The 23,937-nt window shown below is 41.4% G+C and overlaps 1 protein-coding gene across 1 annotated transcript in view; it reads left to right on the forward strand.

Moving 5' to 3' along the window:
• The window catches only part of LOC148049892 (vomeronasal type-2 receptor 26-like), a 45,261-nt gene extending 26,448 nt beyond the window's left edge, over window positions 1-18,813 (forward strand). The window contains exons 6-9 of the mRNA XM_087705133.1: window positions 5,132-5,322; window positions 6,245-6,551; window positions 9,798-9,879; window positions 17,999-18,813. Coding sequence (XP_087561259.1) covers window positions 5,132-5,322; window positions 6,245-6,551; window positions 9,798-9,879; window positions 17,999-18,813 — 1,395 coding nt within the window. The remainder of the gene's footprint in view (window positions 1-5,131; window positions 5,323-6,244; window positions 6,552-9,797; window positions 9,880-17,998) is intronic.
• The last annotated feature ends 5,124 nt before the right edge of the window (window positions 18,814-23,937 follow it).

Below are 23,937 nucleotides of genomic sequence, written 5' to 3' on the forward strand. Positions count from 1 at the left end.
CTCTGTTATTCTGTATCATTGCTCCTCACTTTAATTATCACCGTCCGGGTCTTTGACTCCTCCTCTGCTACTCCTCCAACGACTGCCTTGGATGTAAACATCAGTCTGAATCAACAGGGAAGGGATCTCAGAAAAGGATAAATGCCTCCAGCCTGGAGAGTATTGAGGATAGGCAGGCTATGGTTATGCTGCCGACCATGTGTTTCTATTCCTTTCCAAGGGAAACTCGGCTTGTCTTTGTCTGAATTGGGGAAGCCCCTGGTGTTTCCATTTTGTGAGAGCACTTTGAATTCTACTAACCACCTGTGGTTTAGAAAGAGAGAAGTGGCTGATTCATCTTAAAGCAAAATGGACCTTCTGCTTCGCCATCTGATGCTGCTGCTTGTTCTGACCCAGAAACTCAGGGCGGCTCAGACCCAAATGCCCCCCGACTTTAAGACGGCAGGACAGAGAATATCCAGAGAGTTATTGCAGGTCAGGTGACCACATTATTAGTGCATTTGTCACTGCATCAATAACTTCGTCTCAGCTGTTACAGTTCAATGGTGCTCGTTATAGTTCTCCTCTGCCTCGGTAAGTCATTCAGTGCGGTGGATTTGTATCCCGTACCTTATAATTCTAACAGTAGCCTTTAGAATCAAGATTACATGAAGTATTAGTGCCACTTTATAAAACCATAGTAATGCCACACCTGGAATATTGCAACCAATGTTGGTCACCATACTGCAAAAAGGTTTTTGAGACTTTGGAAAAAGTTAAGAGAAGAGCAACTGTGATGATTAAGGGCCTGGAGATTAAAACATATGAAGAACTGCTACAGGATTTGGGTTTGGTTAGTTTAGAGAAAAGAAGGGGGAGCATGATATAAGGATTCCAGTATTTGAGGGGATGCCACAAAGAAGAGAGGGTCAAATTATTATCCGAAGCACCAAAGAAGGCAAATCAAGAAACAATGGATGGAAACTCATCAAAGAAAGAAGCAACCTGGAATTAAACCTCCAAACAGTGAGGACAATTAACCAGTGGAACACCTTGCCACCAGAGGTTGTGGGTGCTTCATCACTGATGGTTTTTAAGAAGGGACTGGATAGTTATTTGTCTGAAATAGTATAGGGTCTCCTGCTTGATCTGGGAGTTGGACGAGAAGACCTCCATGGTCCCTTCCAGCATCTATTCTATTCTATTCTATCCTATTCCATTCCATTCCCTATTCTATATTCTATTCTATTGTTCCATTCTATATTCTATTCTATTTTACTGTACTCTACTCTTCTATATTCATTCTACTGGTATCCTATCCTATCCTATCCTATCCTATCCTATCCTATCCTATCCTATCCTATCCTATCCTATCCTATCCCATCCCATCCCATCCCATCCTATCCTATCCTATCCTATCCTATCTTATCCTATCCTATCCTATCCTACTCCATTCCATTCTTCTTCCACTTATTCCTACAGGACATCTTGGGTCATTGTTATTTCTAAGGCTCCTTCTTTTGTCTTGTCATGTGGGAGAGACTCAAATTGAAGGACCGGGAGAAGAAATCCCGAAAGAACCTAAGAAAGAAAGAGGCAAAAGTCCAGGGGATCTTCCCCTCTCCTTCCAGTCCTTATTTCATTCCTTGAACACTGACTTTTTATTCATATAGTTACAGAAAGGAGAGTAGTTGGTTCACCCTAGTATGATTTAAATGCCCTCTCCTTATGGAAATAAAGGACAAAGTGTTTTTTTAGAATTGCTTTGCTTACCCATCTATTAACACATGTTTTTGCTTTTATGATGGTTCTGCTTTAATGAGTGAATGGTTTCGAATCTTACTAATAGGACAAATGAAAATCAGCACTACTGATGATATATAACACTGGTGGGGACTATCCCCATCCCAACCCATTGTTTCCTTCATTATTGGCATCCTTCAGTCTAAAAAGACTATGGTATCATGCTCTGGAAAGAGGTCAAAGCTGGAGTGTCCTCTCCAGAGCACGAGGCCTGGATAGATTAATATGGAGGATCCACTGTTACCCAAGTAGCAGATCCCCCGCTCTCCATGTCACTGAACTAGTCCAATGGAACAGCAAAGCTGATACGATTGGTTCCAGCTGTGTCGCAGGAGTCACCAGAACATAGTTGTGCACAGTCATGAACTGCTTCCGGGACTCCGGCTCTGGATTTTGCCTGGAGGTTGACTCCCGAAGCCTTTTCCAGTAGCGGTTATAGCCACCAGGCATTGGAGGTTTGTAATCAGGGTTTCCCTTCTCCTAGAAGATGGCTGAGCCTCTTGATCTGCCGTTGGGGCGTAGAGCCCTCTTCCCCCTTCAAAATCATTGACTGTCTTCTCTTGTAACACTGGAAAGGGGCCTTTACGAGGTGCTACCAGCCAGGCCAAGTTTGTTGAAGGAGATGTTGTTACTCCTCCATCACTCACCCTTTGTCCTGGCTTGTGACAAGCAGAGCCTGGCTTCCCAAACATTGGGCCCAGGATGGCGGGTTTCCAACCCATCAGAGAAAGTTAGCATCCACCCCCTCTCCTAGAATAGTATGGGCAAAAGACTTTGGCTATGCTATAGAACTAGATAAATGGCAAAAACTTTGGGACAGAAACTGTAAACTGACAATGACTACTGCTTATAAGGAAAACCTTTATAAAATGTTCTATAGGTGGCATCTGCCACTGGCAAGACTAGGAAAAATGTTTAAAAACATGTCCGCTAAATGTTGGAAATGTACCCAAATGCCAGGTACTTATCATCATACGTGGTGGACATATACAAAGGCAAGAAAATACTGGACAAAAATACATACGTGGTTGGAAAAGATGACTCAGCAGCATATAGATTTAAAACGAGAAATATTTCTGTTATATATAATACCAGAAAGCTATAATAAAGGGACTATATACTTATTGCTACATGTATTGACAGCGGATAGAATTGTATTTGCACAATATTGAAAAAATTAGAACACCTCATCAGATGAAAGCATCATTCAGAAAATGTTGGACTGTTCAGAGATTGATGTCAGGCCTGCAGCCATCTTTTCTTTTGGGTCTTTGGCCTGCCACACTTTCTATTATTCTGCTATGCATTTTCTATGGTGGGAAAATGGAAGGGGGGATTGTACAGAGCTAGATGATATGTAGCCATAACAAAAGTCTTTCTAGAAAGCCAAGGTCATCCTTTGTCTTTGTGTCTCTGCACCTGACCGGAATTGGATGGGTGGAAGCTGCCAGTGTGGCAGAGAGAGATTGGACCATGTGATGGTCTTGTGGGTATGGGGGCAAGAACTTGAACTTTCATTTAGGTGGGGAAAACCTGGAAACTTTCAGATTCGGGTTTTTCCAGATGTACTAACATGGCTCTCTTAATAACTTGGAACATTGAGCAATACTTTGCCTCCAGGGACGTGCAGTCACTAGAGGCAGGGGAGGCGTGGCCTCACCAGTCTCCTGAGGGAAAGAAAGAATTTTAAATAATTTTTTTTAAATAATTAAAGCCAGGGTAGTTGCTACCAGATTCAAAGTCACAGTGGCTTGGTGTCTGCTCTCAGTGTTAACTATGGGAGGAGGCCAGAGAACTCGGGGCCTCTTTTGCCTAAGGAATTGTTTGCCTTTTAAAAGTTAAGGAGGAGTTAACAAGCGAAAACTTTCATATGCAAAAGAGGCACTGATTCTTCCGCCTCCTGATCGGGGAGCAGCGAATCATGCCTTATGACCTTACGTTGAGCACGCTTATGTTGGGCGGACAAGAGGAGAGTTGAGAGAGTTTCCACAGCTGGAAAAGGTGGATCAGATGGAGGGGGGGGGGTTCAAATTTATTGTAATTTAATTTGTAATTTAATAAAAAAAAATAATTTTTTATTGTGAGGTTTGTGTGTGTTTTTTTTTCTTTCTTCACAGCGGTGGGGTCGGAGGAGGCAGGGGGGTGAGGCGGCGGAGCACGGAAGCAGCAGGGACGTTCTCGCCGCTGTGTTTCAACAGGCCAGGTGTCTCGCATTTATGTCTGCCATAAATGCAAGACACCTGGTCTGTTGGACACAGTGGTGGTGGTGGGAGGAATTGGCTGGGTGGGCTGGCTGGCTGGGGAGGGGAGACCCCTTTAAAGCTCAGCACCGAGCGGGGAGGAGGAGGAGGAGGAGGAGAGTGGTGAGTCCAGGCTCGGTGCTGGGCTGGCTGCACCTATTTGCCCAACAATGCACTCCTCAAATAGTCACTTTCCAGTCTGTTAGATCTCATTGAAAAATTGGCATTTCTAGAAGAGTGGAGAAATGAAATTTCAGGTATAAGTAATTTTAAAATGAGCTCCCATTTAAGATTAATATATGGAGATCTAATACTACTAGCAAAGGGATGCAATGGATCAGTGGCTAAGACGCTGAGCTTGTCGATCAGAAATGTCGGTTGTTTGGCGGTTTGAATCCCTAGCACAGCATAACGGAGTGAGCTCCCATTACTTGTCATAGCTTCTGTCAACCTAGCAGTTTGAAAGCACATAAAAATGCAAGTAGAAAAATAGGGACCATCTTTGGTGGGAAGGTAACAGCATTTCATGCCCCTTTGGCATTTAGTCATACCAGTCCCATGACCATGGAGACGGCGTTTTGGGCCTGCAACAATCTGGCTCCTCATTTTACCCACCTTGGAAGGATGGAAAACTGAGTCAACCTTGAGCCAGTGACAATTGAACTCCTGGCTGTGGGCAGAGTTAGCCTACAATGCTGCATTCTAACCACTGCACCATCACAGTTCGTTCACCTCTTTTATTGCTTAGCTGACATTCCTACAACTCAACCAGGATCTACCTCCTTAGCAATAGCACTTAGACTTATAAATCACTTCACGGTGCTTTACAGCCCTCTCTAAGCAGTTTACAGAGTCAGCATATTGTCCCCAACAATCTGGGTCCTCAATTTACCAACCTTGGAAGGACGGAAGGCTGAGTCAACCTATAGCTATGGTCACCTCCCCAGTGACCTCTGGAGACAGGATGCCGAGTTGAAGGACAGCAGAAATCAATTTCCTTCATCCAGCATCATTTTCTGGGCATGCCTGGATAGGAAGGACCACAACCACTACAGAATAATGTTCCCAGGAGTCTACCTGTGATTTTGCACTTGCATGCTTTTCTCTAGCCATCCCTCCTGATATGGAGCTCTGGAAAAACTCCAGGGTTCTCAGAGGAGAAGTTGCTTCAGAGTGTAATTATCGCCATCTTGTTCTTTGTTGACCTCTTCTGTCACTTCTCCAGCGACTGCCTTGATGTAAACATCAGCCTGAAGCAGCATGGAAGGGATCTTGCATCAGAAAAGGATAAATGCCTCAGGTGATGCTCTGTATGACACAGGTTTTGGGACAGGTAGGAGCTCTTCTCTTGAATGTACTTTCCTTTCCAGATGAAGCTCGGCTTGTCTCTGTCTGAATCAGGAGAACCACTATCCTTTCCATCTTGGCCTGGAATTCTTCTACCTCTTCCTGGTGTCCTTGTTTAGAAAGGGGTTGATTCATCCCAAGGAATTATGGACCTCCTGATTCTGCTCCTGGTGCTTCTTATGCTGCCTGTCTTCCAGCCAGTCTCTGGAAAGCTTAGGAGGAAGTGCCTGATGAATTTGGAGTACCGGGATGGAAAAAACCCACCAAGCTATTACAGGCCAGGAGACCATCTCATTAGCATAGTCATCACGGCAACATTAAGCTCAAATATAACGTTGCCTTTCAACATGATTCCTTCTAGTCAGTTTCACTCGTAAGTCATTAAGGATGATGGAGTTGCCCTCCTTCCATTTGCAGTTGTAATATTCCCTTTTTTTCCTCCATATTTCACTTACTCCTGTATTGCAGGACCCACCCAATTTCCTGGAGGAGACTCAAATCCAAAGATGGAGAAACAGCTAAAAGAACTCCAGATTATTTCTTCCTCCCCATCCAGTCCTGAGTACATCTATTGAAATCCGACTTTTGTTTAAAGTAACTATTGAAAAGGTTGCAATTTCCTATGTTGAGCCTATCCCTGGAAGCTTTCAAGGAGAGACTGAACTGCCCACTGTTGGAAATGGTGTAGTGTCCTCTCCAACTCTGTTAATCTGTATCTGTATCTATCTATAAATGCTCATTGAATGGTTTAATTGTTGCCTCTGCTTTTGGATCAGTATTGGCTTAAGACTCCATAAGGTTGTGGTGACAAAGAGTAACAATATTTGGCCATTGCTTTCGATGGTGGTATTGATAATATGGATATTTTTCTACAGGTGGGCACCTTCTGGTGGGTTAACTTCTGATAAGTTTAGAATTGTCCGATTCATTTCTGCCATTCACGTGGCTAACAAGAATCCACAGCTCCTGCACAATCTCACCCTTGGCTACAACATCCATGACAACTCGCTGAGCACACTTGCCACTTCGGATGCTTTGCTGGACATACTCTCTACTGGAGAAGCTAATGTTCCCAACTACAGCTGTGGAAAGGAGGACAGTCTTTTGATACTTCTTGACGCAGCTAGAAGGGACATCTCCATCCAGATGTCAACTTTAGTAGGCATCTACAAAGTCCCACAGGTTTGTGTATGTGTGTGTTTCTGCTTCTGGTAAAGTGAGCATAGAGGTGGTCAGTGATCAATATATCCACTTATATCTTCTCTATGGAATTCGGGAGTTGCTTTTCACCATAGCCATTGTACAGTAGGTGCCATGGCTGGTAACTAGGATCCATATTGAGAAGGAGGCAATCATTAAAGCAGCTCTTTCCTCTCATGTCAAGATCTTCATCTGCTGGACACTTACATCTACAGATTAACAGAGTTGGAAAGGAGCTTATGTCATCTAGTTCACCACCCCCCCCCACACACACTTAAGCAGACCCTACACCCTTTCTGACAGATGGCAGTCCGGTTTCTTCTTGAAAACTTCCACAACTTCCAAAGGCAACTTCTGTTCATTGGTAGATTGTTCTCACCATTAGAAAATTATTGGTAGCAAATAGGATCAAAACTCATGAAGGGGGCATACGTTCACCATTATTATTCAGTCTAGACATGAATGATATTCCAGGACTAATAAAGGACCCTCATGTACACATGCCTGAGGCACTAAATACATATATTATCATTTTTTATATTCTGAGGATGATATTCTTATTATTATACTTGCAAGTTGAGTTGTAATAAAGGAGAATATTTGTAGCTCAGGGTTAAAATGAAGGGTCCTTGGTGGTCTGTGAGCTTGCTTGTTTTCTTGCAGATGTTTTATTAAACAAACTAGGTACCATCATCAATGCTGGAAGGGAATGGAGTTTGTAGAGAAGAAGAGGAGGGGGAGGAAGAGAGGAGGAGAGGACTGTGGGGTCCTTGGTGCTCTCTGAACTTGCTTGTTTTCTTGCAGATGTTTCATGACCCAAACTAGGTACCATCATCAATGCTAGTGATAATGATGACGACTAGCACTGATGATGCTACCTAGTTGGGTCATGAAACATCTGCAAGAAAACAAGCAAGCTCAGAGAGCACCAAGGACTCACTCAAGTTGAGTTCCATGTGCTATTAAGAAGACTTAGCTCCAACTCCCACAGTCATTATTTGATTATTAATAAATCAAAGTCAACAGTTATGATTTTTTAAAATGACATCATGTCCATATGTGGCTATTCAGTGATAAGCCAATAGAGCACGTAAATCTTTCCTTATCTAGAGGTAGTTTTCTTGGAGATTGGATCTTTGCTCACTCTACATCAAAGGATCTCAGAGCAAGGACATGAGTGAACCTACTACTTAAACTTTAAAAAAATCATAGAGATCCAACTTCTTTAGCCTCATTTATTAAAGTACATAATGCCAAGATGGCCCCTAAGATCCTATATGGAGTTGAGATTTGAAGCTTAAGACATATATCATCACTCAATTAAGCACACAATCTAATAATCTTGTGGGTCTCTTCCACCCTCAGGCCTGAATTGGGAAATTATATGACTTGTTCTTTGTCTAAAATTGGGATGTATAATTATTGGTATAAAAATCTTTCGGATTTGGTCCAAACCTAAATATAAGCATTCTTCATTGTCTTTTCAGATCAGTTATCTAACTCCTTCAGAGGCTCTGAGTGATAAAAGTCAATTCCCTTTTTTCCACTGGATGCTCCCCAAAGAAGGGTTTCAGAACCCAGCAATTGTCCACCTCCTTCTCCATTTCAGGTGGACCTTGATTGGTCTCTTCGCTTCAGACACAGAAAAGGGAGAGAGTTTCATGAGGATTGTGCCTCGTATGCTTGTCAGGAATGGAATCTGTGTTGTTATATCGCAACGAATCTCAATGACTAGACAGCCGGCACTCCTCAGAGAGGCCATCTCTAAGTGGAGACAAGTCAATGTCTTTGTCCACTTCTTAGAATACGTTTCCATTTCAGGCAGAATACTTCCTTTCCATTTAACACTTGAAGGTTTGCCAGGACCCATTGAAGGGAAAGTCTGGATCACCACAAATTTGGGAGCATATTCATTGAAAAAACAGGGACTTCTCAAATATGTCCATAGTATTTGGTCCTTTCATCTTCAGGGGAAACAAAGCCCAAAAGATGACGCGTTTGAACCATATTTGTTTGTAGATGTCCAGTATGAAGACCAGTATTTTCACTGTTCCTTTTCAAACCGTGACTCGTCTGCCAATGGTCGGAGAAGATGCACCCAGAAAGCATCAATGGAGGCCCAACAGGGAAGGAACAGTTTACGGATCTCAAATAACAAACATGTTTACAGTATCGTTAAGACTCTGGTGCATGTCTTGAATGCTGCATATTTCTCCAGATACAGGAGGAGAAGGAAGGAGGGCGGAGAGAATTTGGAAGCTCCAAGGCTGCAACCATGGCAGGTATGGGGCCCTGCCAAGTATCTATTCATCTCAGTTCTCTTTGAGAAGAAGACCAATGGAGAAGGAGGGGAACCATTTCAACTTCATTATGCTACAAAAGTCCAAAACTTTTGGCCAGTCTAGTCAACTGGGGGTTGGTAATCCAAAAAGTCTATATCATGGTAGATCAATTTTGATATCAATTTTTGGCCATGTCTTTTTTAGCTTGGTGTCTGCAAGGGGATCTGGTAGTTGAGTTGGGGTCTTTCCAAATCAGAACATTCACTTCCTAAGATTATAATGGATTCATTTGCCTTTTTCCCATGAAAGTTACACTGCCGACTCACTTTTGGATTGCAATCAATTACTATTTTGAGGTTATTTTCATAAATACTCTAATGATGTTTGATACCCATCATGCTTCATATGAGTTAGTATTATGACCTAATTAAATAATTATCATCAAATCTTTAAAACATTACCACCACTATTAATTTATTATAATTTGTGTTCAATAGCGATATATAATAGCATAGAAAAAGTAGAAACAAAAATTTAACAAAAGGCCTACATTGTAGCTGGCATCCATTTATTCTTATATGAAATATATTTTTTCTCTTCATAGTTTCTGAAAATCAGAAATTTTTCTACTGGATTTAACTTATGCACCTCTCTCTTTCAGGAAATCTTAGATATTTTTCTGGAAGCTTGCTATTATTTTAAAATAGACCAAAATAGTTTTGTCTCTGAGTTGGGATAAATCTTGTATGACAAAAACATGGTGGTGGTCCTGCCCTAACTTGGTCTCTTAAGCAAGAATGACCCTTGATTCCATTTGGTGCAAAAGGTTTATTTTACTAAAGGCCAAGTGGATTCATTATAGCAAAGCCAGAACTGAGGTTTGCGTGCCAAAACATTCCCAGTTAACATTCCCATTGCTGGTCCCTCATTCTTCAATCATATTCAGATAAATTGTTTTGGAAATGGTCTCTTCAACTGTAGACTGGGCAGTATGAAGCTGCATGCCATTGTAGCTGTATCTGTAGAAGGTATGATGAGTCATTAGCCTTTCCTTTTCCTTCTGGGTCCCTCACCTCCTAGAAGCTCTGCATGTCTTTACTACTGAAAATATATGAATTGATAACAAATGCCTCATTGCTTTTCATAACTACAGTTTATGATGAACATTGAAAATTATTTGGCACAATTTTACTCTTAATTTTTCACAATCCAAATCTTACATAATCAGCTATTGAATTATAACATCAGGAAGTAATTTGTTGGTACTTTGCTAAAATCAAATTTTATTACCACCATCTCCTATTTCATTAAAGAAGTGTAATAACATGTCAAAGGACATGGTGGCTCAGTGGCTAAAATGCTGAGCTTGTTGATCAGAAAGGTCAGCAGTTTGATGATTCGAATCCCAAGCACCGCATAAGAGTGAGCTCCCAATACTTGTGCCAGCTTCTGCCAACCTAGCAGTTCAAAAGCATATAAAAATAGCAGTTAGACTTATATATACTGCTTCATAGGGCTTTCAGCCCTCTCTAAGCAGTTTACAGAGTCAGCATATTGCCCCTACAGTCTGGGTCCTCATTTCACCCACCTTGAAAGGATGGAAGGCTGAGTCAACCTTGAGCCGGTGAGATTTGAACTGCTGAACTGCAGACAACAGTCAGCTGAAGTGGCCTGCAGTACTGCACCCTAACCACTGAGCAGGGACCACCTTTGATGGGAAGGTAACAGCATTCTGTGTGCCTTGGGCATTTAGTCATGCTGGTCACATGGCCACAGAGACATCTTTGGACAGTGCTGGCTCTTCAGCTTTGAAATGGAGATGAGCACCGCCCCAGGAACAACTAGCACATATGTATGAGGGGAACCTTTACCTTTACCTAATGACATGACGGAATGATCTTGGGGTATGATGGGGAAGACAGGCTTCATGGGAACGATCAGGTAAGAAATGGCAGCCAACAGCTGAATAACAGGCAAAGAATGAAATTCAACCCCCCCCCCTAACTTTTCAGGAAGACAGATGGGAGATGCGTACTTTCAGACTTTCAAGATTCTTTGACGTAGCTTTACAATAAAGTAGAATTAAGTCACGAGGATTGGTTTCCTTTGTTGACTAGGAGAGAAAGGTTAAATTGGCAAATGTCTATGGAGATTCTCAGCCATCCAAGTCATGGTTGTCCCAAAGATGTTTTTCAAGAGGCAACTGGACTTTCTGATTTTTTAAAAGACATTTCACTTCTCATCCAAGAAGCTTCTTCAGCTTCTTCAGAGCTATCAGAGAGTGCACAGTGTAATTACTATTTTAAGACAACCCAGGAGCAAAATTCAGTACACAGAGTTTTGCCTTTTAAACAGTGGTTTATCTACAAGGTGTATACAGAGAGAAAGGGGGGGGGGGAGAGAGACAGAGACAGAGACACACAGACACAGACAAGGCAAAACCAGGCAATCAATCAATCTTCAACTATAATATGGAAGCGCACACAGAGAGATACACAGAGATAACTGTGAGATAGAACAGGAGGAGAGAAACACCCTCACATGGCCTCCCTTATATACATAGCTTCTTAAAGTGGCAGTAACCCTGCTGACTCATTCTCATTTCATCATCTCGGTTTACAGCCTTACAGCAATTAGTCAGCTATTAAATCATCATTTTAAAAGTTTCTTGGATGAGAATCGAAACATCTTCCAAAAAAAACCCCAGAAAGTCCCGTTGCTCTTGAAAAAACACCTTTGGGCCAACTTTCTTCTTGACAAATCCCTGATTTCTTGTAATCACCCTGTTGTTTTCAGGGAGTGTATACATAATCTCTTTGTTTGTTAATTTATTTGTGACCTGCTGAAGAATATACCATATAATTGACAAACTTTGTCAATTATTTATTTTCTCAATCTATATTTTCTCAACATATAGTTGACAGATGTTTGAGTGGTACAGTGCCCTAGATCACTGTGGAGCTCTCGCCACACAATCAGGAGGCTGTGAGTTTGATCCTAGGTAGAGGCAGATATTTCTTTCTCTCTGGGCATGATGAGAATATACTTGCTGAACAAAACTCTGCATTGGCAACAGGAAAGGTATCTGGCCAATAAACACTCAGCTCCTTTCAGTTGCCCCAATTCTACCCCTCAAGGGATTATGGGGTCATTAAATGAGGATGATATGGTTGACAAATGTTGCTTAAACTTTTTTTTTCACTTTTGAAGATACTGGTAACACTTGTTCCCCAAACCAAGCATATTTGCAACCACTGTTGTAGAAAAATGCAAATGTTAAAAGATCATATGGGATGAGAAACCAAGTGTTCTACTTTTAAAATCTGGGATTGAACTCATTTCAGTTCCACCCCTTTTTTGAGAAGAATGAATTTTGGAATATTTCCCACTTTAAACTCTACTTGGACCAAAATGGAGACATAATAGCTGATCTGGACTTTGGATGCTTGTTGATTCTCTCCGAGGAAGATCCCATCAAACTGAAACTTGGAAACTTGGAAAGACAGAGAGCAATAATCAACCAAGATGCTCTGTCAAGGCTAAAGATGCTCAACAAGGTGGGGAAAATATTGGGGACTTTTCTCTGATTTCCAAAGCCCTAGAACCCATTTAAGTGGGCTAAGCCTAGTCAGCAAGATGGATGATTTTCGATGAAAATTGAATGTGGGGAATAATTGATAATTTTGTTAGATGGCTTGGGAAGCTTCAGTACTATTGACCAAGGTGTCCTTCAGATGCTCTAACATGGAATAGTGTTTTCAGCTGATTCAGCCATGTCCAACATGGGATGTTGTATGACTAAATTTGATGACATAGATCATGGCCTTTTTGTGTTCCTCTGCAATTTAGTATCCTCCTGAGCAAAGTTTCTTTCTTCATCACTGTTTTATTCTACTTATTTTTTTGAATCCTAGTAAAATAAATATTAATAAATCCTTTAGAATAAATGTTGTTATAGAATTTAATGAATAGATCATCATCCTTGGAAATCATGTCATGGGTAGGATAAAATAAAAGAGAAGAGAAGAGAATAACAGAGTTGGAAGGTACCTTGGAGGTCTTCAAGTCCAACCCCTGCTTAGGCTTATAGCATTCTGGACAAATGTCTGTTCAATCTCTTCTTAAAAACTTCCAGTGTTGGAGCATTCACAACTTCTGGAGGCAAGTCATTCCACTGATTAATTATTCTCACTATCAGGAAATCTCTATTTAGTTTTGGATCTAACTTTCTCCTTTGTTCCTCCTTAGAATTAATAAGGAAAGAGATGTGATGGCCTAAGCAATAAAGATGTTTATTTTTTCCACATTCCTATCATCTGTCTGTCTGTCTGTCTATCATATATAATATAATATAATATAATATAATATAATATAATATAATATAATATAATATAATATAATATAATATAATATAATATAATATAATATAATATAATATAATATAATATAATATAATATAATATAATATAATATAATATAATATAATATAATATAATATAATACAATACAATACAATACAATACAATACAATACAATACAATACAATACAATACAATACAATACAATACAATACAATACAATACAATACAATACAATACAATACAATACAATACAATAATATAATATAATATAACACAACACAACACAACACAACACAACACAACACAACACAACACAACACAATACAATACAATATTATAGATATAGATATAGATATAGATTAGATATAGATGATATAGATATAGATATAGATATAGATATAGATATAGATATAGATATAGATATAGATATAGATATAGATATAGATATAGATATAGATATAGATATAGATATAGATATAGATATAGATATAGATATAGATGATATAGATATAGATATAGATATAGATATAGATATAGATATAGATATAGATATAGATATAGATATAGATATAGATATAGATATAGATATAGATATAGATATAGATATAGATATAGATATAGATATAGATATAGATATAGATATAGATGTTTTTCTGTCTCTCTTCTCTCTGTGTCTCTCTGCCTCCATCCATCCATCCATCCATCATCTACTACATTTATTTGCCATCTATCTCACTGTTGCAGCTTACAAAATGATAGAAAGTTTAAAAAGTTAACACAGTATGATCAATACTAAGATCATAACTCAGTAGCTAAAAACCAACAAGACAGGCAACATAGGAGTGAGGATCTTCTCTCTACCCTGTTAGCCACAACAAGAATAGTGTTCTTCTACAGTGTTCCCAGGTTAGCCAGCAAAGCCAGGTTTTAAGGTTCTTCCAGAAGGCCAGGATTGTGGGGACCTACTTCACTTCCAAATGGCAGAATATTCCAGAGGGTGTGGGCCACAGCAGAACAGGCTCTTACCCTGGAGCCCACTGACCACCATTCTTTGATAGATGAGATCCAAGTGAATGGGACATCAGGTAATATATGAGCCACAGTTCCACAGTGGTTAGAATGCAGTACTGCAGGCTACTTCTGCTGACTGCTGGATGCCTGCAATATGGCAGTTCGATTCTCATTGGCTCATGGTTGACTCAGCCTTTCTGTCCTTCCAAGATGGGGAAAATGAGTACCAAGATTGTTGGGGGGCAAGAGGCTGACTCTGTAAACCACTTAGAGAGGGCTGGAAACTACTGGAAAGTGGTATATCAGTCTAAGTGCTGTTGCTAATATTTCATATTTATCTAACTACTTCAATAGCAGTAGACTTAGCAGTAGACTTATATACCGCTTCATAGGGCTTTCAGCCCTCTCTAAGCGGTTTACAGAGAGTCAGCATATTGCCCCCAACAATCTGGGTCCTCATTTTACCCACCTCGGAAGGATGGAAGGCTGAGTCAACCCTGAGCCGGTGAGATTTGAACCGCTGAACTGCTGATCTAGCAGTAGCCTGCAGTGCTGCATTTAACCACTGCGCCACCTTGGCTCTTCACTAAGGTTTATGTCTATCTCCATTCTCCATGGATGGTTAACTCTCAGGTTTTATTTTGGCATCCTTCTTTTCTGCTTAGTCTCTGCCTCAGTCCAAATGTGTGGAAAATTGCCAACCTGGATTTGTCAAGAGGGCTCGAGAAGGAGAGCCAGTTTGCTGCTACGACTGCATTCGCTGTCCAGAGGGGACCATCTCCACTCAGGAAGGTGGGTGACATCAAAGAAAAAAGCAGGACTTGTGGAAATGGGTTCATGCAGAACATATTCATGGGAGTCCAAGTTAAAAGATCAAAGACCAACCATTTTCACTTTTGTTTTCAAACTGCACCATTTCTTATCTAATGGGTGACAAGCAGAAAGACCTTGAAGGAAGGGCTGGGAACAAATAGGAGGATTTGACATATTGCACAAGCTTTGATACTCTCAGAGAAAATCTCACTTCTGCTTTTCAATTGGGAGGTGTCCTTGTAGTTTTTAACCTTTCTAGGAAAGATCTGAATTCTTTGAAACTTGAGAAATTGTCTTAGGTCCATCTCCTGGAAGTATTATTGCAATGCCTTGTCTATGGAGGTTCTCAATCATCCAGGTCATGGTTGTCGCAAAAGGTGATTTCCCCCCAAAAAAGCAATTGGTTTTTCCTGTTATTTTTCTTTGAAAATGTTTCATGCAAGAAGCTTCTTCGGTTCTAAGAGAAATGCCTTCAAGGGGAAAAAAAAACAAAAAAGTCTAGTGGCCTTTTGAAAAACACCTTTGGGCAGACCAGAATAACAGAGTTGGAAGTGACTGTGGAGGTCTTCTAGTCCAACCCTATGTTCAGGCAGGAAAACCCTATTCCATTTCAGATAAATGGTTGTCTAATCTCTTCTTAAAAACTTCCAACTTGGAGCCTTCACAACTTCTGAAGGCAAGTTGTTCCACTGATTAATTGTTCCATCAAGAATTTTCTTCTTCTTAGTTCTAGGTTGCTTCTCTCCTTGATCAGTTTGACGGTTAGACAACCATGGCCTGGGTGATTGATAATCTCTGCAGACATCTGGGAAGCTAAATGATGGCCCACCACCGGCCTGCTGAGCTGGCAGCAGAGTCCGACAGTGAGGAGGTTGGGGAGGAACAGGGGCCAGCTCAGACGAGGGCTCTGCATCAGAAGCAGAGAGGGAACTAGACAGCAGCAAGGCAGAGGAACAGCTGGAGCCTATTCCCAGTGTGTGCAAGCGCAGAGTTGCCACAAGACAAGAACAGTTAAAAAAACAGGTTCAGCTTAAGAGTAAAGCCACACCTTGGAGGTAATTGGCCCCTCCCACAGGAAACAAAAGAGGAGTGAACAGGAAGTGGGCTTTTGAAGGAAACAATACGTTCATTCAGTCATGTCAAGAGAGAAAAAGTCTGTTTGTAAGTATAAGAGATTCTGTGCCAAGTTTTGCCATACCCTGCCTTTGGAACTAGTTATTTGGCAGCTGGCCAAATGAGGTAAGGTTCGTATTTGATTAACAACCCTCTGAAAGGCTGTTTGGAGCCTTGCAGACTGTGAAGAAAAGGAATTCACAGTCGTGTAAATAAAAGGGGTTTTGCTGGAACCAACACTCCACTTCTTGCTTGGGTCAGAACAAATGCTTTCAAAGACAAAAAGCACACAAAAAAGTCCAGTTGCCTTTTGGAAAAAAGCATCTTTGGGATTGCAACACATTTTTTTAAAAAATAATAATTTATTTAACGTATTTACACATTAAAAAACAAAACAGAAATTTCCGCTCATTACAGCATTTCCATATTGGTATCCCATATCATTCATATTTACATAAGTTCTATTTCTGTAATTCACCTATTATAAATCATATAATCATTTAGATTGTACTAATATTTACAAATATATACAGTATTGTCATGTTATTGTAGATATTACATACTTCTTATATACAGTAGTTTTATGTATCTTCTGCCATTTATACCATCTACTCCACACTTTATAATATAAACAGCCGAGGTGGCGCAGTGGTTAAATGCAGCACTGCAGGCTACTGCTAGATCAGCAGTTCAGCGGTTCAAATCTCACCGGCTCAGGGTTGACTCAGCCTTCCATCCTTCCGAGGTGGGTAAAATGAGGACCCAGATTGTTGGGGGCAATATGCTGACTCTCTGTAAACCGCTTAGAGAGGGCTGAAAGCCCTATGAAGTGGTATATAAGTCTACTGCTATTGCTATTGCTAATATTCCAATTCTTCTCTGTCTTTCTGCTCCATGGGCAACCTATCCATCTCTACACACTCAAATACCTTTCTTATAATCATTGCATCTGAAGGGATGTTATTCTGCTTCCAATTTTGAGCAAAGATGATTCTAGTATATGTGATATTATATGTATATTGAAATTTTTACACATATTTCCACCTAATATGCCCAGTAAGAATGTTTCCAGTTTCAGTTTAATTTTTTGTTTTGTGATTTCTTCCAACATTCCTTTATTTTAAGCCAATACTTTCTAGTTTTGGGGCACATCCACCACATATGGAAGAAAGTTCCCTGTTTATAGTTGCATCTCCAGCATTCAGGTGAGCGATTTGGAAACGTTTTGGCCAATCTAGCAAAATGCTGTCAAAGAGGGGAAAAGCCACACAAAAAGTCCAGGTGCCTTTTGGGGAAAACTTCTTTGGGATTGCAACGCATTCTATGCAGCTCTCCACCTGAGGATCACCAAGAAGGTGTTTCTGGTCCACACTGAGGGGGTGTGGATAGTTGTGGGTCCACCTCGTGACAAATATATTTGTACCACTGCTCCCAGTAGTCATTCTTGATTACTTGCAAGACTAGGTTTCCCTGTCAGCAAACCAGATTCCAAAAGTTAGCATCTTCTGAGTCCAGTATATGAAGAAGTGCCATGTGAAGGACTCAGGAAGTTTGTCTGGAAAGATTAACTTATTTATTATTTACCTTTAACAATGTAGTTCTTGTGAACATTCTCATATTACACAGAAAATCATTATTGCTTTTTATGATGTTTCTGTAGAGAAGATGGTAAGAAATGCATTTGTCCCAAGAATGTATTTTTTTTTAAGATGAAAGGATAGTATGTAAAGAAATATTGTTTTTTCCCCCTCAGATACAGAAAAATGCACCAAGTGTCCAGATGATAAATATCCAAATAAGGACAGAATCCAATGTATCCCCAAATTTATAACCTTCTTGTCTTATGAAGAATATCTGGGCAACATCCTGGTATCATTTGCTCTACTCTTTTCCCTAACCACGGGCTTTGTCTTACTCGTATTCATTAAATACCAAGAAACTCCCATTGTCAAAGCCAACAACCGGGACCTCTCCTACACCCTCCTGGTCTCCCTCCTGCTATGTTTCTTGTCTAATTTTCTCTTCATTGGTCAACCAAGAAAAGCCACCTGCCTTCTCAGACAAATGGTTTTCAGCATTGTCTTCTCAGTTGCTGTTTCTTCTCTCTTGGCCAAAACAATCACAGTGGTGCTGGCTTTCCTGGCCACAAAACCAGGAAACCAAATGAAGAGATGGTTGGGGAAGAGTTTGGCCAACTCCATCATCCTTTCTTGTTCTGCTGTCCAAATTATCATCTGCTCCCTTTGGCTGGGAGTTTCTCCCCCATTCCCTGACTCTGACCTCCACTCCCAGCCTGGAGAGATCATCCTGCAATGCAACGAAGGGGCTGTTGTCATGTTCTGCATCACCCTCAGCTACATGGGCTTCCTGGCTGCCATCTGCTTCACAGTTGCTTTCCTGGCCAGAAATCTCCCAGGGGCCTTCAACGAAGCTAAGCTGATCACCTTCAGCATGCTGGTCTTCTGCAGTGTCTGGGTGACTTTTGTGCCCACCTACCTGAGCACCAAAGGGAAATATATGGTGGCTGTGCAGGTCTTCTCCATACTGGCCTCCAGTGCTGGTCTGCTTGGTTGCGTCTTCATTCCCAAGTGCTATATTATTATTCTGAGGCCAGACCTGAATACAAAGGAGCATCTTACGAGCAGAAGAAATGTAGCTATGTGAGTTGGAAGTATTTTGACTTCTAACATTTTCCAACAGGGCAAACCTAGAAAACAGTGTAAAATGATGACCATACATATAAAAATACAATAAATGATGTAAGCACAAATATCCATAAACAGCAATCCTCAGGTTACTTTCCCACCCATCTACTCTTAGTATCCTCAAGAGTTATTGCCTTAATAAAAAGAAATATAATCAGTTGTTTTGCAGTAGCAATTTTTGATATGTACTGAGAAGCAAAGAGTTGAGGGTTCCAAAAATGCAAACCTTCCTTCTATGCTTCTGTCTTGCTAACAGGGTCTCATTCCTCGAATTACTTTTTTTTTCTCAGCTCTTGGAGCAATAGCAGTAGACTTATATACCGCTTCATAGGCCTATCAGGCCTCTCTAAGCGGTTTACAGAGAGTCAGCATATTGCCCCCAACAATCTGGGTCCTCATTTTACCCACCTCGGAAGGATGGAAGGCTGAGTCAACCCTGAGCCGGTGAGATTTGAACCGCTGACCTGCTGATCTAGCAGTAGCCTGCAGTGCTGCTTTTTAACCACTGCGCCACCTTGGAGGACAAAATATGTGTCTTATAGGACAGGATATAGCCTCTTTCTCTTCCAGAAACAATGCTTGAAAAGACCTAAAGCCAAGCAGAAGAGCTAAGCAATCGAGAACCAAATTTTGCAATCAGCCTGTCCCAGGTACTCACAAGCAAAGCCAATTTCATGGATGACTGAAGCTTGTTCACTAGCTCCTTCTACCTGATCCCTTAAAGCAGGGGCCCCCAAACTGTCGGCCACTGTCCATTACCATGCCATGGACTAATTGCCACTGGATGGCATGAGTGGCCAGCTGGAGCACATGTCAGGGATGGGTTCCGGCAGGGACTACTGTCAGTTCGCTCATGCGCGCTGCGTGCACATGCACATTGCAATAAAAATTGTTCTGTGCCTGTGCAGAAGCAAAAAATAAGATGGTGGTGCCAATAGTGCCCCCCCCCCCGGAGAACTGGTTCAAGGGCATGTCAGGCCTGGGTCATTGCCAGTTCCACTGACCTAGCCTGCCAAATCACTACCGGTTCTGCCAAACTGGTCCAAACTGGAAGAAACCTACCACTGCAACACGTATCTGCATTCATGCACCACCCCACTCATGTCAGTGTCACCACAGGTAGTTGCAACAACACTCGCACAAGCCATATCTTTCTTTCTTTCCTTTCTTCCTCCCTCCCTCCCTCCCTCCCTCCCTCCCTCCCTTCCTTCCTTCCTTATTTATTCATTAATTTATTTCATCAAGCATGAATAAGATAATAGATATAAGTATAGATATGATTATGAATACATGAAATGAATATGAATACAAGGGAATATTAGAACAGGGACAGTAGGCACACTGGTGCACTTATGCCCACCCCTTAAAGATCTCTTAAGAATGGGGTGAGATTGACAGTAGACAGTCTAAGGTTAAAGTTTTGGGGATTTGGGAAAGAAACCACAGTATCAGGTAGAGCATTCCAGGCATTGACCACTCTGCTGCTGAAGTCATATTTTTTTGCAATCAAGTTTGAAGTGGTTTACCTTGAGTTTGTATCTATTGTGTTCTCATATGCTGTTGTGGTTGAAGCTGAAGTATTCATTGACAGGTAGGACATTGTAGCAGATAATTTTATGCACTATGCTTAGGTCGGATCGATGGCGGCATAGTTCTAAATTGTCTAAGCCCAAGATTTCAAATCTGGTGGCATAAGGTATTCTGTTGTGAGCAGAGGAGCAGAGGAATTGTGAAATATCTCTGGACTCGTTCGATTGTATTAATGTCTGATATACAGTGCGGGTTCCACACAGATGAGCTGTATTCAAGAATTGGTCTAGCAAAAGTTTTGTGTGCCCTAGTTTGCAGTTCAATATTACCATTCAATAGTATCTTCAATGTTATCTTGGATGGTGGCGGCTTCATTCATGCAAGTATCACCATGGGCCGACAAGCCTTCTACGTGATTGTGGCCCCACTCACTCTTGCCATGGGTGTATGTGGCCCAGTAGTCGGTTTCAAATTTTTTTAGAACCTCTTCTGTAGGTGTGGCCTGCTTTGTGGGAGTGGCTTGCTAGTCATGTGACTGGGTGGGAGTGGCTTGCCAGCCATGTGACTGGGTGAGCATGGCTAACTTGTAAAATGTAGTGAAACTCACTTAACAACACTCTTGCTTAGCAACCAAAATGTTGGCTCAGAAACTCTGGCATTTGAAGCATGTAAGTCTTAAAGCTGTCAAGTTACAAGACCCTTGCACCCATAACCCTTTAATAAAAAAAAAACCAAGGGTGTTCAAACTTGACAGCTTTAAGACTTGTGGACTTCAACTCCCAGAATTCCTCATCTCGCTCTTCATCTTGATGATGTGCAGACGGGCGGGGGGAAGGAGCTGGAATCGGTTCTAAAAGGCACCGTAGATTTATGGAACCTCTTCTATAGAAGAGGTTAGAACTGGCAGGAACCCACCCCTGATGTGACCCCACTCACACTAGTGGTCCCACTTGCGCTAGTGTTATTGGGTGCTCACAGCCTCGTTCATGCGAGCACCACAGCAAAAATCATGGGGTCTCATATGCACACATGCTTGTGAACCTGTATTTGCCCCTCCCACAAAATAATTCCTTCTTTCTCCTGAAAGTTGTGGAACTCTGCCTTACATCATGCACACTGCTTTACTTGCCAGGAATTGTCAGTAAGTGTTCTGACCCAGGCTTCCTTCGAAAGCAAGAAGCAAAGTCTTAGTCCTGGCAAAACTTCTTTTATTTATACGACTGTGAATTCTTTTCCTTCGGAGTCAGCAAGGCTTAGCAAACAGTCTTTCAGAGGAATGTTTATCTACACATACCTTATCACACTTGGAGAACTGCCAGATAACTAGTTTCCAAATGCAGGGCAAGGCACAGAGTCTCTTATAGTCACAAACAGAACTTTCCACTCCTGACATGATCGAATGAATGAATTGTTTTCTTCAAAAGCCCACTCTCCATTCATTCCTCTTTTGCTTCCTATGGGAGGGGCCAATCACCTCCAAGGTGTGGCTTTACTCCCAAGTTGACCCTGCTTTCTTAGTTGTTCTTGTCTTCTGGCAGCTCTGTGCATGCACACATTAGGAACAGGCTTCAGCTGTTCCTCTGCCTCGCTGCTGTCTAGCTCCATTTCTGCCTCCAATGCAGAGCCCTCAGCTGAGCTTTCCTCAGCCCCCAGGACTAGCCCATGTTCCTTTCCAACCTCTTCACTGTCTAACTCTAGCTTTGCTGGTTTCCAGCAGGCCACAACAGTAAGGTTGAAACAACACAAATCTGGAAATTCCTTACAGCAATGGGCCATTTTGAAAAGCATCAAGTCAATGGGAATGTCTGTTTTGCAAGACTGATACCAGTTTCTGTTTACTCTCTTGAGCTTATGGTGAATGTAGTTTTGGACAACTGGGATTGCATGAAATGATGCTAAAGGCCCAAATGCACAAGGGCCTCCTGCAGGATCTGTTGGAAAATATGAAAAGGCACCATTTCCACACACAAAATTCAATAATAAATAAGAAGTTGCACATGTAGCTAAGATGCTGAGCTTGTCAATCAGAAAGTTTGGCGGTTCAGTGGTTCAAATCCCTAGTGCCACGTAATGGAGTAAGCTCTCGTTACTTGTCCCAGCTTCTGCCAACCTAGCAGTTCGAAAGCACATAAAAAAGGCAAGTAGAAAAATAGGAACCACCTTTGATGGGAAGGTCACAGCGTTCCGTCACCTTCGGCGTTTAGTCATGCAAGCCACATGATCACGGAGACATCTTTGGACAGCACTGGCTCTTTGGCTTTGAAATGGAGATGAGCACCACCCCCTAGAATCCAAAATGATTAGCACACATGTGTGAGGGGAAACTTTACCTTGTTTGTTTGTTTGTTTAATTTATATTACCGCCTATTTGCCCATGGACAATTGAGGCAGCTTACCAAATATAAAACCACCTTTAAAACAATACAACTAATTTACAAAGTCAATTAATATAATATAATCATAATAATAAAAGTTATATTATCTTTATGCCATTTTTAATTTCTGGATGGGTTGAGAGAGAGTGACTGGCCCAAAGTCACCCAGCTGGCTTCCATGGCCAAAGCCGGATGAACTCACCATCTAGCCTGGTGCCTTAACTACTAGACCAAACTGATTCTCTCTAACTTTGTTTTTTGTTGAATTAATTAATTATTTCTATGTATTTATTAATTTACTTACTTAGTTACTTACTTTTACTTACTTACTTACTTACTTACTTACTTACTTACTTACTTACTTACTTACTTACTTACTATTATTATGGTTCATCACACAGTCAGCCAGATGTGCAAACTGGATTTGACACCTTTATCCACCCACTGAGTCCTTCCCAAGTACAGGCAGATGTGGATGTTTGACGGGGTTAGAGCAGAGGTCCCCAACCTGTGGGCTGTGAGGGGCTTGCAACCAGGCTGTGCAAACAGCTGGCAAGCGTGCATGGGTGTGCGTGCATCCCCACTTTTGCGAGCAGCAGGCGAGCACAGGCTCTATTTCCTAAGCAGCAGGTGTGTGTGCATGCCACAAATGCAAATAAACCTGCACATGCGCTTGCACGCTTGCTGGCAACTCATGCTGCACCATCTCCTCTTCTCCCACCCACCCCAGACTGCAAAGCCAGAAATGTTGTAAGTTGTTCTGAGTAAAGCCGCCTTTGGAAATTGATACTGATGGTGTTTGAGTGGTGGTCCAGGTGTGTGAGTAGGAATGGATTTCCAGAGGAAAAATTGCAGCCTGCAAGAGTCATTAGCACTACTTGGAGGGACCCTGAGGACACAGATAAACCTCCAAGTAACCTCAATGACCCTCTAAAAGGATGCAAATGACCAGCTGTCTGCAAGGAGTATAAATCCTCCCCTTCCCCACCATCCAGTCAGAACTGAAGAAGCTTCTCGGATGAGAAGAAAAATGTCCTCAAAAGAAAAAAAACAAGAAAGCCCAGTTGCCCCTTAGAAAAAGCACCTTTAGGACAACCATGACTTGGAGGATGGAGTATCTCTACAGATGTTCAACCATAGTATCGTTTTATATTGGTTCCATGGAACAAGAGTGGGTA

Source organism: Thamnophis sirtalis, unplaced genomic scaffold (assembly GCF_051295495.1).
Source record: "Thamnophis sirtalis isolate CommonGarterSnake01/CBP01778 unplaced genomic scaffold, rThaSir2_p1.2 scaffold_1, whole genome shotgun sequence".
NCBI lineage: Eukaryota > Metazoa > Chordata > Lepidosauria > Squamata > Natricidae > Thamnophis > Thamnophis sirtalis.